This window comes from Eutrigla gurnardus (assembly GCF_963514095.1).
Source record: "Eutrigla gurnardus genome assembly, chromosome: 5".
NCBI classification, from domain to species: domain Eukaryota; kingdom Metazoa; phylum Chordata; class Actinopteri; order Perciformes; family Triglidae; genus Eutrigla; species Eutrigla gurnardus.
Genome location: NC_139919.1, coordinates 31,724,440 through 31,736,443, shown reverse-complemented (window position 1 = coordinate 31,736,443; position 12,004 = coordinate 31,724,440). Strand labels below are relative to the sequence as shown.

General features: G+C 47.5%; 2 protein-coding genes across 5 annotated transcripts in view; one reads left to right on the top strand and one right to left on the bottom strand.

Moving 5' to 3' along the window:
* abca1b (ATP-binding cassette, sub-family A (ABC1), member 1B) overlaps positions 1-11,199 on the top strand; it is a 57,429-nt gene extending 46,230 nt beyond the window's left edge. Inside the window, exons 39-49 of the mRNA XM_084009841.1 lie at positions 2,074-2,197; positions 3,426-3,555; positions 5,502-5,628; positions 5,720-5,782; positions 6,220-6,326; positions 7,887-8,028; positions 8,110-8,244; positions 8,471-8,574; positions 8,951-9,043; positions 9,956-10,199; positions 10,550-11,199. Coding sequence (XP_083865967.1) covers positions 2,074-2,197; positions 3,426-3,555; positions 5,502-5,628; positions 5,720-5,782; positions 6,220-6,326; positions 7,887-8,028; positions 8,110-8,244; positions 8,471-8,574; positions 8,951-9,043; positions 9,956-10,199; positions 10,550-10,696 — 1,416 coding nt within the window. The 3' untranslated portion in view covers positions 10,697-11,199. The remainder of the gene's footprint in view (positions 1-2,073; positions 2,198-3,425; positions 3,556-5,501; positions 5,629-5,719; positions 5,783-6,219; positions 6,327-7,886; positions 8,029-8,109; positions 8,245-8,470; positions 8,575-8,950; positions 9,044-9,955; positions 10,200-10,549) is intronic.
* A 143-nt stretch (positions 11,200-11,342) lies between these two features.
* The window catches only part of nipsnap3a (nipsnap homolog 3A (C. elegans)), a 6,984-nt gene continuing 6,322 nt past the window's right edge, over positions 11,343-12,004 (bottom strand). For all 4 annotated transcript variants that reach the window (XM_084009948.1, XM_084009949.1, XM_084009950.1 and 1 more), the window contains 2 exons: positions 11,955-12,004; positions 11,343-11,877 (listed from right to left, as the gene is read on the bottom strand). The exon at positions 11,955-12,004 is cut by the window's right edge and continues 37 nt beyond it. In XM_084009948.1, coding sequence (XP_083866074.1) covers positions 11,801-11,877; positions 11,955-12,004 — 127 coding nt within the window. In that variant the 3' untranslated portion in view covers positions 11,343-11,800. The remainder of the gene's footprint in view (positions 11,878-11,954) is intronic.

Sequence of the window (12,004 nt, the reverse complement as noted above, 5' to 3'; positions counted from 1 at the left end):
TCTGCCAAAGACCACGGGTGCACCATTCTATCTTCCATTGTACGCCAAGAAACTGCCGTCTGAGGGTCAAACCATGTAACAAGGGGTCTAAGAGTGAAGGACCAGTGGTACAGTTTAAAGTTGGGCACCGCTAATCCCCCATCTAATCTCCTGCGCTGGACAGTGGCAGATCTAAGACGGGTTAGGGTTAACACTAACCTTAACCCTAAGTCACTCAAGACTTTGTTCAGTGTCTCAGTATAATTGTGCTTCACAGTAAGATGTAGAGAAGAAAATATGTCAATTCCCAGATATTTAAAGTGTGTAGCTGAGGGAATATTGGAAGGCAAAGCAGAGGTCTTGGCTGCTTCATTCAAAGGCATCAAAGCTGATTTTGACCAATTGATTTTGAACCCTGATAGCGCGCCAAACTCATCCAGCAATGATAGGAGGTGGGGGGCAGACTGCAACGGATCTCCAAGAAAGACTAAAATGTCGTCAGCGTAAAGAGCCAGGTTGATGGTGTGTGTTGTGAACAGTTATGGGTTTAATATCCACCGATAACCGAATCATCTGGGCCAAAGGTTCAAGCGACAGAGCGAACAGCGTCGGGCTTAAGGGGCAGCCCTGGCGAGATGATCTAGACACTGGGAACAGAGTGGAGCAAATGTTACCTGTAAGAACCATTGCCGAGGGGTTTGAATATAACAACTGTATCATTTTTATAAAACCTTCCCCAAAGCCCATCACCCCCAAAACCGACCACAAGAAAGACCACTCAAGGCGGTCGAACGCCTTCATCGCGTCCAGGGATAAAACAGCTGCCGGAGTGTCCGTTGCTGCATCAATTATATGTAGCAATCGGCGGACGTTGTCAGAGGCCAGACGGGACTTCATAAAGCCGGTCTGGTCACAATGAACTAGTGATGATACATGAGGTTGCAGGCGGCGGGAGATTGCCTTGGCATATATTTTAACATCGGCGTTCAACAGACTAAGGGGCCTATAATTACCACATTCTGTTGGGTTTTTATCTTTCTTCAGTAGCAAGGTTATTACAGCTATATTAACGTCCCTAGAAAAAGCCCCTTTCTGTATTGAAAAGTTGATCATACTGAGAAGGAACGGGCCAAGGAGGGCCCAAAAGGCTGCATAAAATTCTGGTGGTATGCCGTCGAGCCCGGGTGACTTGCCCCCCAAAGTATTCTAGGATCATCGACCGAGTCAACATTAAACTCCAAGAATTCCTTAAGCTTTTCTGTAAATTGTGTCCTAAATTCCTCCTGTTTTAACAGGGTTGTGTTGAGGCGCCATTTTGGTGCGCGGGGGGAAGTGCTGATGAGCATCGCCGAGCAGAGTACACCTTTGTGATCGGAGAGGGCTATGGGAAGCAGAGATACATTGTGAATATTATGAAATAGTTTAGGGGATGCAAATATATAGTCGATTCTTGAACAAGATTTGTGTCGAGCAGAGAAAAAGGAATAGTCACTGGTTGAAGGATTTGTCAAACGCCACAAATCTGTAAGCCCCAGACTGTTAGCCCAAGCCTGCAAAGCTGCAGACGCCAATTTCTGATCCCTTGTCTCAGATTTACCTGTCCTATCACTAGCCGCCTTCCAGACTGCGTTGAAATCTCCCCCCACAATGAACGAGTAATCACTCAGCTCCAGCATACTACTTGACAAATTGTCGTAAAAAACTCTGTCAAAACAGTTTGGTGCATACACCGAAATGAAGGCTATTTTCCTGTTACTAATTTCAGTCTTAACAATTGTAAACCTGCCCTCTGCATCAGACCACGTGTCTTGAATTTTCAGTCCGAGGCTACGTCTGACTATGATAGCCACACCCTTGGTCTTCGTTCCAGATGTGGAGGAAGCTATCACATGGTAATGTTTATCCGCAAGACGTCTAATATCAGCAGCCAAGAGATGCGTCTCCTGTATTAATGCTACGTCAATTCGCCTCCTGCGTAATAACTCACTAATTATTCTAAACTTCAGTTTTAATCTAAACTGCTGCTTTTATCTATATTACCGTTTTAATCTAATCCTCAAAACAGTCTGAGCATGCCTAACTCCCTGTCCTCAGGAGATCGGAGGAATCAACGACATCCTGAAGAACGTCCTCCTCATCTTTCCTCACTTCTGTCTCGGTCGGGGACTCATCGACATGGTGAAGAACCAGGCGATGTCCGACGCCCTCGAGAGATTTGGTATAGTGACAAGTGCTCATGTCCTCATGTCTACATGTCCTCATGTGCTCATATCTACATGTCCTCATGTCTACATGTCCTCATGTGCTCATATCTACATGTCCTCATGTCTACATGTCCTCATGTTCTCATGTCTACATGTCCTCATGTCCTCATGTTCTCATGTGCTCATGTCTACATGTTCTCATGTCTACATGTTCTCATGTGCTCATGTCTACATGTTCTCATGTCCTCATGTCCTCATGTCCTCATGTTCTCATGTCCTCATGTCTACATGTTCTCATGTCTACATGTTCTCATGTGCTCATGTCTACATGTTCTCATGTCTACATGTCCTCATGTTCTCATGTCTACATGTCCTCATGTCCTCATGTTCTCATGTGCTCATGTCTACATGTTCTCATGTCTACATGTTCTCATGTGCTCATGTCTACATGTTCTCATGTCCTCATGTCCTCATGTCCTCATGTTCTCATGTCCTCATGTCTACATGTTCTCATGTCTACATGTTCTCATGTGCTCATGTCTACATGTTCTCATGTCTACATGTCCTCATGTTCTCATGTCCTCATGTCTACATGTTCTCATGTCTACATGTCCTCATGTGCTCATGTCTACATGTTCTCATGTGCTCATGTCCTCATGTCTACATGTCCTCGTGTTCTCATGTCTACATGTTCTCATGTCTACATGTCCTCATGTTCTCATGTCCTCATGTCTACATGTTCTCATGTCCTCATGTCTACATGTCCTCATGTCTACATGTTCTCATGTCTACATGTCCTCATGTTCTCATGTCTACATGTCCTCATGTCTACATGTTCTCATGTCCTCATGTTCTCATGTGCTCATGTTCTCATGTCTACATGTTCTCATGTCTACATGTCCTCATGTCTACATGTCCTCGTGTTCTCATGTCTACATGTCCTCATGTCTACATGTCCTCATGTTCTCATGTCTACATGTTCTCATGTCTACATGTTCTCATGTCCTCATGTTCTCATGTCTACATGTTCTCATGTCTACATTTTCTCATGTCTACATGTCCTCATGTCTACATGTCCTCGTGTTCTCATGTCTACATGTCCTCATGTCTACATGTCCTCATGTTCTCATGTCTACATGTTCTCATGTCTACATGTCCTCATGTCTACATGTTCTCATGTCTGCTGATTGGCACCTCCCACTGTGGTTGTTGTTGTTCATTGGTTGTGTATGGTTGTTCCAGGTGAGAACAGATTCAGGTCTCCTCTAGAGTGGGACATGGTGGGGAAGAACCTGTTTGCTATGGCTGTGGAGGGAGTGGTCTTCTTCATCATCACTGTCCTCATCCAGTACCGGTTCTGCATCAAACCCAGGTAATCAGGACTAGTACACAGTACCTCACAGTACTATGTGTCCCCAGTACCAGGCGTCCCCAGTACTACCTGACTCCAGTACTACGTGTCTCCAATACTACGTCTCTCCAGTACTAGGCGTCCCCAGTACTACCTGACTCCAGTACTACGTGTCTCCAGTACTAGGTGTCTCCAGTACTAGGTGTCTCCAGTACTACGTGTCTCCAGTTCTACGTGTCCCCAGTACTACGTGTCTCCAGCATTAAGTGTCTCCAGTTCTAAGTGTCTCCAGTACAAGCTGTCTTCAGTACAAGGTGTCTCCAGTACAAGGTGTCTCCAGTACAAGGTGTCTCCAGTACTAGCTGTCTCCAGTACAAGGTGTCTCCAGTACAAGGTGTCTCCAGTACTAGGTGTCTCCAGTACTAGGTGTCTCCAGTACTACGTGTCTCCAGTTCTACGTGTCCCCAGTACTACGTGTCTCCAGCATTAAGTGTCTCCAGTTCTAAGTGTCTCCAGTACAAGCTGTCTTCAGTACAAGGTGTCTCCAGTACAAGCTGTCTCCAGTACAAGGTGTCTCCAGTACTAGCTGTCTCCAGTACTAGGTGTCTCCAGTACTAGCTGTCTCCAGTACTAGCTGTCTCCAGTACAAGCTGTCTCCAGTACTAGGTGTCTCCAGTACTAGCTGTCTCCAGTACTAGGTGTCTCCAGTACTAGGTGTCTCCAGCATGGGCGTCGCTAGATCTGCCGTGCCCCAGTAAAATCCCACGTTCAAGTTTTAACAAGCTACTATATTTGGCAGTGGATTAATTTATATTGATAACGGTAAAATAATGGGTTTTCTTTTTCATCCACAATCTTAAACCAACGCAGTTTAACCCAAAATACAAGCTGAGGCGCGCACCTTGTGGTCCGGGTCCGGCGCACACATTACGTCCGTGCACGGCAGTGTGCATGTCGTAGCCGGGGCACCGCGGCGCGCACGCATAGATAAATGCAAAAAAAAAAATATCAGTCATGTTGTTTTTTAAACGCAAGTCCGTGTTTGACAAGCTTAAACATGGTCAAAAAACCATAGACAGGATATGGTTTACTTTAAAAATACAACAGACACCCCCATCACGTCATGGTATGATCCACTTCTCTCTCCCACCTGCCCCGCTCGCCCCGATGCCCGCAGTAGCCGGCGTGAAGCGGCACATGCGCGTAGTTTCTGACAGTGTTGTGGTCGTTCCAGTAAGTAACTCAAACAACGACGTGTTACACATTTCTATTACCACTCAATAATCACCACCAGTCCTCATTCCTGCTGCTCTGAATCACAGATCACTCTGTGTTGTTTCATAGGAGTTAGATAGCTGACGGTTTACCCCATTATCTTTTCATTTTAATACAATTTCCTTTGTAAACCAAGTGATGGCTCAGCATTAAAGTAAGATTTACAGTCACAGTGATTCCCCCAACCCCAAAAGTCTGATGTTCTTCATTCACAAATGTGGGAATGATACTCCAAAATCATCAAAAACATGTTGAGCATGTTCATTATGTATGTTGAAATAAATATGAATTAGAGATTAATATCTCTACATTTTTACCTTTCCGTTTTAGCAGCAGCAGTATGGCTGTGGCAGTAATAGTGGGCTAAGCAAGGGAAGTTTATATAGCACATTGTATAGCACATTTCATACACGCAGCAGGAATTCAAGGATGTTTTTTGTGATTTTAGTAATAGGGGGCCTGTGCCCCAGTAGAGCTTTATGTCTAGCAACGCCCCTGGTCTCCAGTACAAGGTGTCTCCAGTACTAGCTGTCTCCAGTACAAGGTGTCTCCAGTTCAAGGTGTCTCCAGTTCAAGGTGTCTCCAGTACTAGGTGTCTCCAGTACTAGGTGTCTCCAGTTCTACGTGTCCCCAGTACCACGTGTCTCTAGTACTAGGTGTCTCCAGTATTACGTGTCCCCGTCTGTCTGCAGGGCTGTCAGTAAACTCACTAAACTGGGTCCACTCGGGGACGAGGATGAGGACGTGGCCAGAGAGAGACTGAGAATCGTCCACGGCCTCGGACACGGAGACATCCTGGAGCTCCGACAGCTCACCAAGGTACACAGAGACACACGGACAGATGGACAGACAGATGGACAGACAGATGGACAGACAGACGCTTGACTTCCTGTGTTAACGTGTCCTGCAGGTGTTTAAAAGGAAACAGAAGCCAGCTGTGGATCGACTGTGTGTTGGGATTCCTCCTGGAGAGGTGAGGCTCATCACACTCATCACAGTCATCAGACTCATCACAGTCATCAGACTCATCACAGTCATCAGACTCATCACAGTCATCAGACTCAACACAGTCATCAGACTCATCACAGTCATCACAGTCATCAGACTCATCACAGTCATCAGACTCATCACACACATCACAGTCATCAGACTCATCACAGTCATCAGACTCATCACAGTCATCAGACCGATCACACTCATCACAGTCATCAGACTCATCACAGTCATCAGACTCCTCACACTCATCACAGTCATCAGACTCATCACAGTCATCACAGTCATCAGACTCCTCACACTCATCAGACTCATCACAGTCATCAGACTCATCACAGTCATCACAGTTATCAGACTCATCAGTGTCATCACATCCACTCATTCTCCCTGTCTCCGTGTCTCCATCTGTCTCTGTAGTGTTTCGGGTTGCTGGGAGTCAACGGAGCAGGAAAGACGACGACCTTTAAGATGCTGACTGGAGACACACTGGTGACCAGTGGAGAGGCTTTCCTGGCTGGGAAAAGGTGGGTCACAGAGTCCAGAACATGAGGTCACAGAGTCCAGAACATGAGGTCACAGAGTCCAGGAGTCCAGGACCTGAGGTCACAGAGTCCAGGACATGAGGTCCAGGAGTCCAGGACCTGGGGTCACAGAGTCCAGAACATGAGGTCACAGAGTCCAGGAGTCCAGGACCTGAGGTCACAGAGTCCAGGACATGAGGTCCAGGAGTCCAGGACCTGAGGTCACAGAGTCCAGAACATGAGGTCACAGAGTCCAGGAGTCCAGGACATGAGGTCACAGAGTCCAGAACATGAGGTCACAGAGTCCAGGAGTCCAGGACATGAGGTCACAGAGTCCAGGACCTGAGGTCACAGAGTGACTAAATGGTTAACAAACTCAGAGTTGAACTAAACCTGCTTTCTGGAACACCCCAGAGGTCTGTACTAGGAAGCAGGATTAGGGCTTAGCGAGGTGACTTCAGGGTTAACTCTGGTTTTTCTGTCGTACCACGCTGGTTCACTTACCGGGGTACATCGCCATGGTCTGTGGTTGTTGTTGTCGTTGTTGCCGTGGTTACTGCGGATGAAAACAGCAGCATTATGTTGAAGATTTACAGGAACCTGAACATTTCTTTCTGTGTTTACTGATAATTAAATGTGTGTGTGTGTGTGTGTGTGTGTGTGTGTGTGTGTGTGTGTGTGTGTGTGTGTGCGTGTGCTATGAAGGTAAATCGATGTCAAAACACTTAGAAAGATGCGCAGCAGCGTGTGTGTGAACGCATGGTTATTTGTTATGCGTGCGTGCGTGCGTGCGTTGTCGTGCGCAGGTTGTATGTCACGCGTAACAAGAAGCTGCGTACATATGAAGCAGCGTGCGCACGTCTGTCTCTCACTGTTTGACAAATGTTGTTACGCGTTCACACGCACGTGCGGTCGCAGATTCTGATGCTGCGCGGCCGGAAGTTGATCTGCTGTGCGCACCTACTCCGCGTAACTTGAACGCGTAATGTAGTTGGCCTGTTCATTTCAGTCAACCAGGGGAGGCAACTACATTACACGCTCATGTTACGCGGAGTAGGTGCGCACAGCAGATCAATTCCAGCCACGCAGCATCAGAATCTGCGACCGCACGTGCGTGTGAACGCGTAACAACATTTGTCAAACAGTGAGAGACAGACGTGCGCACGCTGCTTCATATGTACGCAGCTTCTTGTTACGCGTGACAGAGTCTGCGCACGTCGTTTCCGCGTACATGTGAGCGCCTGACAAAAATGTTCAATTATCTTCATGCGAGCGTTAATGCGTGCGTTCGCTAAAAAACGCATGAATGTTACGCGTAGTTACTCCGCGTAATGTGATCACAGGCGTGCAGCAGCCATCACGCGTGAACGTGCGCGTGAACGCGTGACCATTATAAGTCAATGAGGAAACTACATTACACGTCAGGCGCTGTGTGCTGCACAGGCGTCAAAGCACGCGGGTGTGACGCGTTCAGTTGATAGTTGCGCAAGTAATATGAAACGATTCTGACGCCATACGTGTGCGTGTGCGTGTGTGTGCGTGTGTGCGTGTGTGTGTGTGTAGCATCCTCAGGGAGATGGACTCCGTCCATCAGAACATGGGTTACTGTCCTCAGTTCGACTCGGTCAACGAGCTGCTGACAGGAAGAGAACATCTGGAGCTGTACGCCGTCCTCCGCGGCGTCCCCGAACACGAAGTCTGTGACGTGAGTCTCGCCGATGGTGATGGTGGTGATGGTGGTGACCATGGTAAAATGACAACCATGGGGATGATGTTTGATTGGCAGGTGGCAGAGTGGGGCATCAGGAAGTTGGGTCTGACCAAGTACTCGGACAAAGCAGCAGGAAGTTACAGTGGAGGGAACCTGAGGAAGTTGTCCACCGCCATGTCTCTGATCGGGGCACCGCCCGTCGTCTTCCTGGTACACACACACACACACACACACACACAAATACAGTATATATATATATATATATATATATATATATATAGAGTTATATATATATATATTAAGGAGCTGCAGCTGTGTTAGAAACAGAGAAGAAGACGAGGAGGCAGCGATTCCCCTCCCCCTTCTCCCCACCTTCTCCCTCTACTTACTGTTTCACCTGGGGCCAATGTTAAACTGGCTGTTGTCGTGGTTACAGGACGAACCCACCACCGGCATGGACCCCAAGGCTCGCCGGGCCCTCTGGAACTGCATCCACAGCATCATCAAGGAGGGACGCTCCGTCGTCCTCACCTCCCACAGGTAGGACTTGTCCTCACTTCCTGTCGCCAGTTCATTAGTGTCCACACCTGGTGACTGTCCTCAGTTTGTCTCCTTAAGTAGTGTCCTCAGTTTCTCCTTAAATAGTGTCCTCAGTTTGTCTCCTTACCTAGTGTCCTAAGTTTGTCTCCTTACCTAGTGTCCTTACCTAGTGTCCTCAGTTTATCTCCTTACCTAGTGTCCTCAGTTTGTCTCCTGACTCTCAGTGTTAGAAATTAAACATTCACATTCATTCAAACCAACGTAGCCGAGCAGTCAGCGCAGCCTCTATTGTTCAGTGTACTGTTGCCATAGCGACCGTTGTTAGGGTAGGTGTCCTGGTCCTGTTGTCTCCTAGTAACCGTGTGTTGTGTCGCAGCATGGAGGAGTGTGAGGCGCTCTGCACCAGGATGGCCATCATGGTGAACGGCAGGTTCCGATGTCTCGGCAGCGTCCAACACCTGAAGAACAGGTAACATTACATATTTATATTATTCATATTTATATCATGAATATGTATATCATGAATATATCTATTCATATTTATATTATTCATATTTATATGAGGAATATTTATATTATGAATACTCATTGTGACGCCCTCTATTGGTGGAAACCTGATATTCACATTGAATGTATCTATTGGCTGATCTAGGTGACGTATATGGATTGGTTAGTTAGCCTGTGAAAAGCTTAATGCTAGCCGTTAATGCTAATCGCTAGCATACACATTTTGACATTTTTCTCACAGTGAGAGGGTCCTGGGTTCGATTCCCGGGTCGGCCCCGGGTTCCTTCTGTGTGGAGTTTGCATGTTCTCCCCGTGTAAGCGTGGGTTCTCTCCGGGTTCTCCGGCTTCCTCCCACAGTCCAAAGACATGCAGGATGGGGTTCATTGGTGACTCTAAATGTCCCGTAGGTGTGAATGTGAGCGTGAATGGTTGTCTGTCTCTACATGTTGGTCCTGTGATAGACTGGTTACCTGTCCAGGTGAACCCTGCCTTCGCCCAATGCTGGGATCGGCTCCAGCCCCCCCCCCCCCCCCCCCCGACCCTGAATCCAGGAGGGTCGGTAGACGATGGATGGATGGATGGACTTTTACAGAACTTACCTAAATACAATCATAACAGTAGCCAATATACTAGTGCTTAGAATGACTGATTAGCATTAACTTTACTAACTTTACATCACTTTTATGTTCTGTAGCTTTAGCATTGAATTAGCACACTAGCTAGCTAACTAGCCAGAACAACCAACAGGAAAACCCCTTCCTATCAGCAGATACCTGATCAATACATGTATGAGTATGTGAATAACACGGAGGGTTTAGTTTCCCCGTGCAGACCGTAGATGTAGTCTTAATGGTGGTTGCTGGTCCGTTCTCAGGTTCGGGGACGGCTACACCATCATCCTGCGGGTGGCGGGCCCTGACGCCGACCTGCTGCCCGTCATCAAGTTCATCGAGAGCGAGCTGAGCGGCTCCACGCTGAAGGAGAAGCACCGCAACATGCTGCAGTACCAGCTGCCCTCCTCCCTCACCTCGCTCACCCACATCTTCTCCATCCTCGCCCGCAACAAGGACACGCTGCACATCGAGGATTACTCCGTCACCCAGACCACGCTGGACCAGGTAGCCCCCCACAGACCCCCACGGGGTCCCGATGCCGCCAAGTCAACTCCTTCAGGATAATTCACTCCAATAACCATAACTAAATAATCAACTGTTACAATAATTATAATGAATAATTATTAACACTTAATCACCAAATTAGCCTCGAGGATCGGATATGGGCCCAGATCCAGAACCCGGGTCACTCAGAAACAGTTTGTTGACTGCTGAGGAGAAATAATGGAAAGTTACAGGAATCAGGAAATGCATGATGTACAAAGGATTGTAGGAGTTTTGGTGGAGGAAATGAATGAGGACTCGTAGCGTCGTCACTTCCTGTTGATGTGACTCGCTGGCTTTTGTCGTTCCAGGTGTTCGTGAACTTTGCGAAGGACCAGAGTGACGACTATCACTCCAAAGACTCGGTGCGGCGCCGCCACGTCGCCGTCGAGATCCCCACGCTGAGCTGCAGCCCTGGAGCCGCTGAGGCTTCGGCGGCGTCGGAGAGCGTCATGTGACCGTTAAGGACGGCCCCCTCCTCACTTATCTGAATCCTGTGGGCGGAGCCACCCGCCGCCTCATGCCAGTCAATGCAACGGACTTCCAGACTGTTAGAGAAACTTGAATCCCCGCCTCAGTTTTCTCCTCCTGTGATTGATCGAGTGATCCGATTGATCCGATTCCCTCCAATGAACTTGATTGTTTTTCTGAACCAACGATGAAGATTCCAAATCATTTCAAACGGCCGACAATCAGAGTTAAGTTTGATTCTGTTTTTATCCCGTCAGTTTTATTTATATGTGTAGCTCAAACTGTAATGAGTTGTTTTATTTTAGCAGGGCATTACCGTTTCCTGTAGTGTTTAACAGCCAATCAAACACACAAAGACTTGATTGATTTTATAGTTTTTTGTAAGAAAAGGTGCTGAAAGGTGATTTGTGGTGTGTTTGGTGTGAAGCAGTGAAATACCTCATCAGCCCCTGGAAGCTCACTACAGTATTGAACAGTTGATCAGCTGATCGATCAGCACTTTACTTGTTCACGCCGCCGGCTCGTCTCTGCACTGAACCCGTCTGTCTGATCACATGTTTATTTAAGAAACAGAAAGGGCTGATGGGAAGAGAAGCTGTTAGAACCTGTATGACACAATAAACGACACAAATCCACCAAGTCTGCTGTCTTTACTACAACACACAACAACGTGCTGGTCATGTGACCTCGGACACCACGCCCACCTGCAGCCTCCCAGCCATGGGATTGGACGAGGCTGCCGTCACTCACACTGACAAACAATCTCATTCACAAAAGAGTGCAAAATACATTTATACATAATCACAACAGTAGCCAACATGCTAACGCTTAGCATTCTGGCTAGCAGTTAGCATTAGCACTTAATATAGTGCAAGTGATCAGGGTTAGCATCAGCGTAATGATTAGCAATTAGCATTAGCGAGTCAGTCCTGTGCTGAGACTTTTCAATCCGTGGTGTTCGTAACGTTGATGCTGAGCTGTGATTGGTGTTGAAGACCAGGTCAGGGCGGCTCATTGGTCAGGACATGGACCTGAACCAATCAGGTTACTGGTGTCTTGGTTTGTCTCTGTTGCCGTGGAGACGCAGGACGTCAGTTCAGCGGGGAGAAGGAGCAGGGAAACATGAGCTTGTTCTCCTGAGAGTCCAGATGGACGACGCAGCTTCTGACTGAGAGACAAAGACAGTCATGTATGATGTCATCAGGTTTCACATGATGTCAAACTCGACTGTGGGCGAGGCCTCACCTGCAGCGACCACTCGAGCGTCAGCGTGAGCTTTGTGTCGGAGTTCAGCT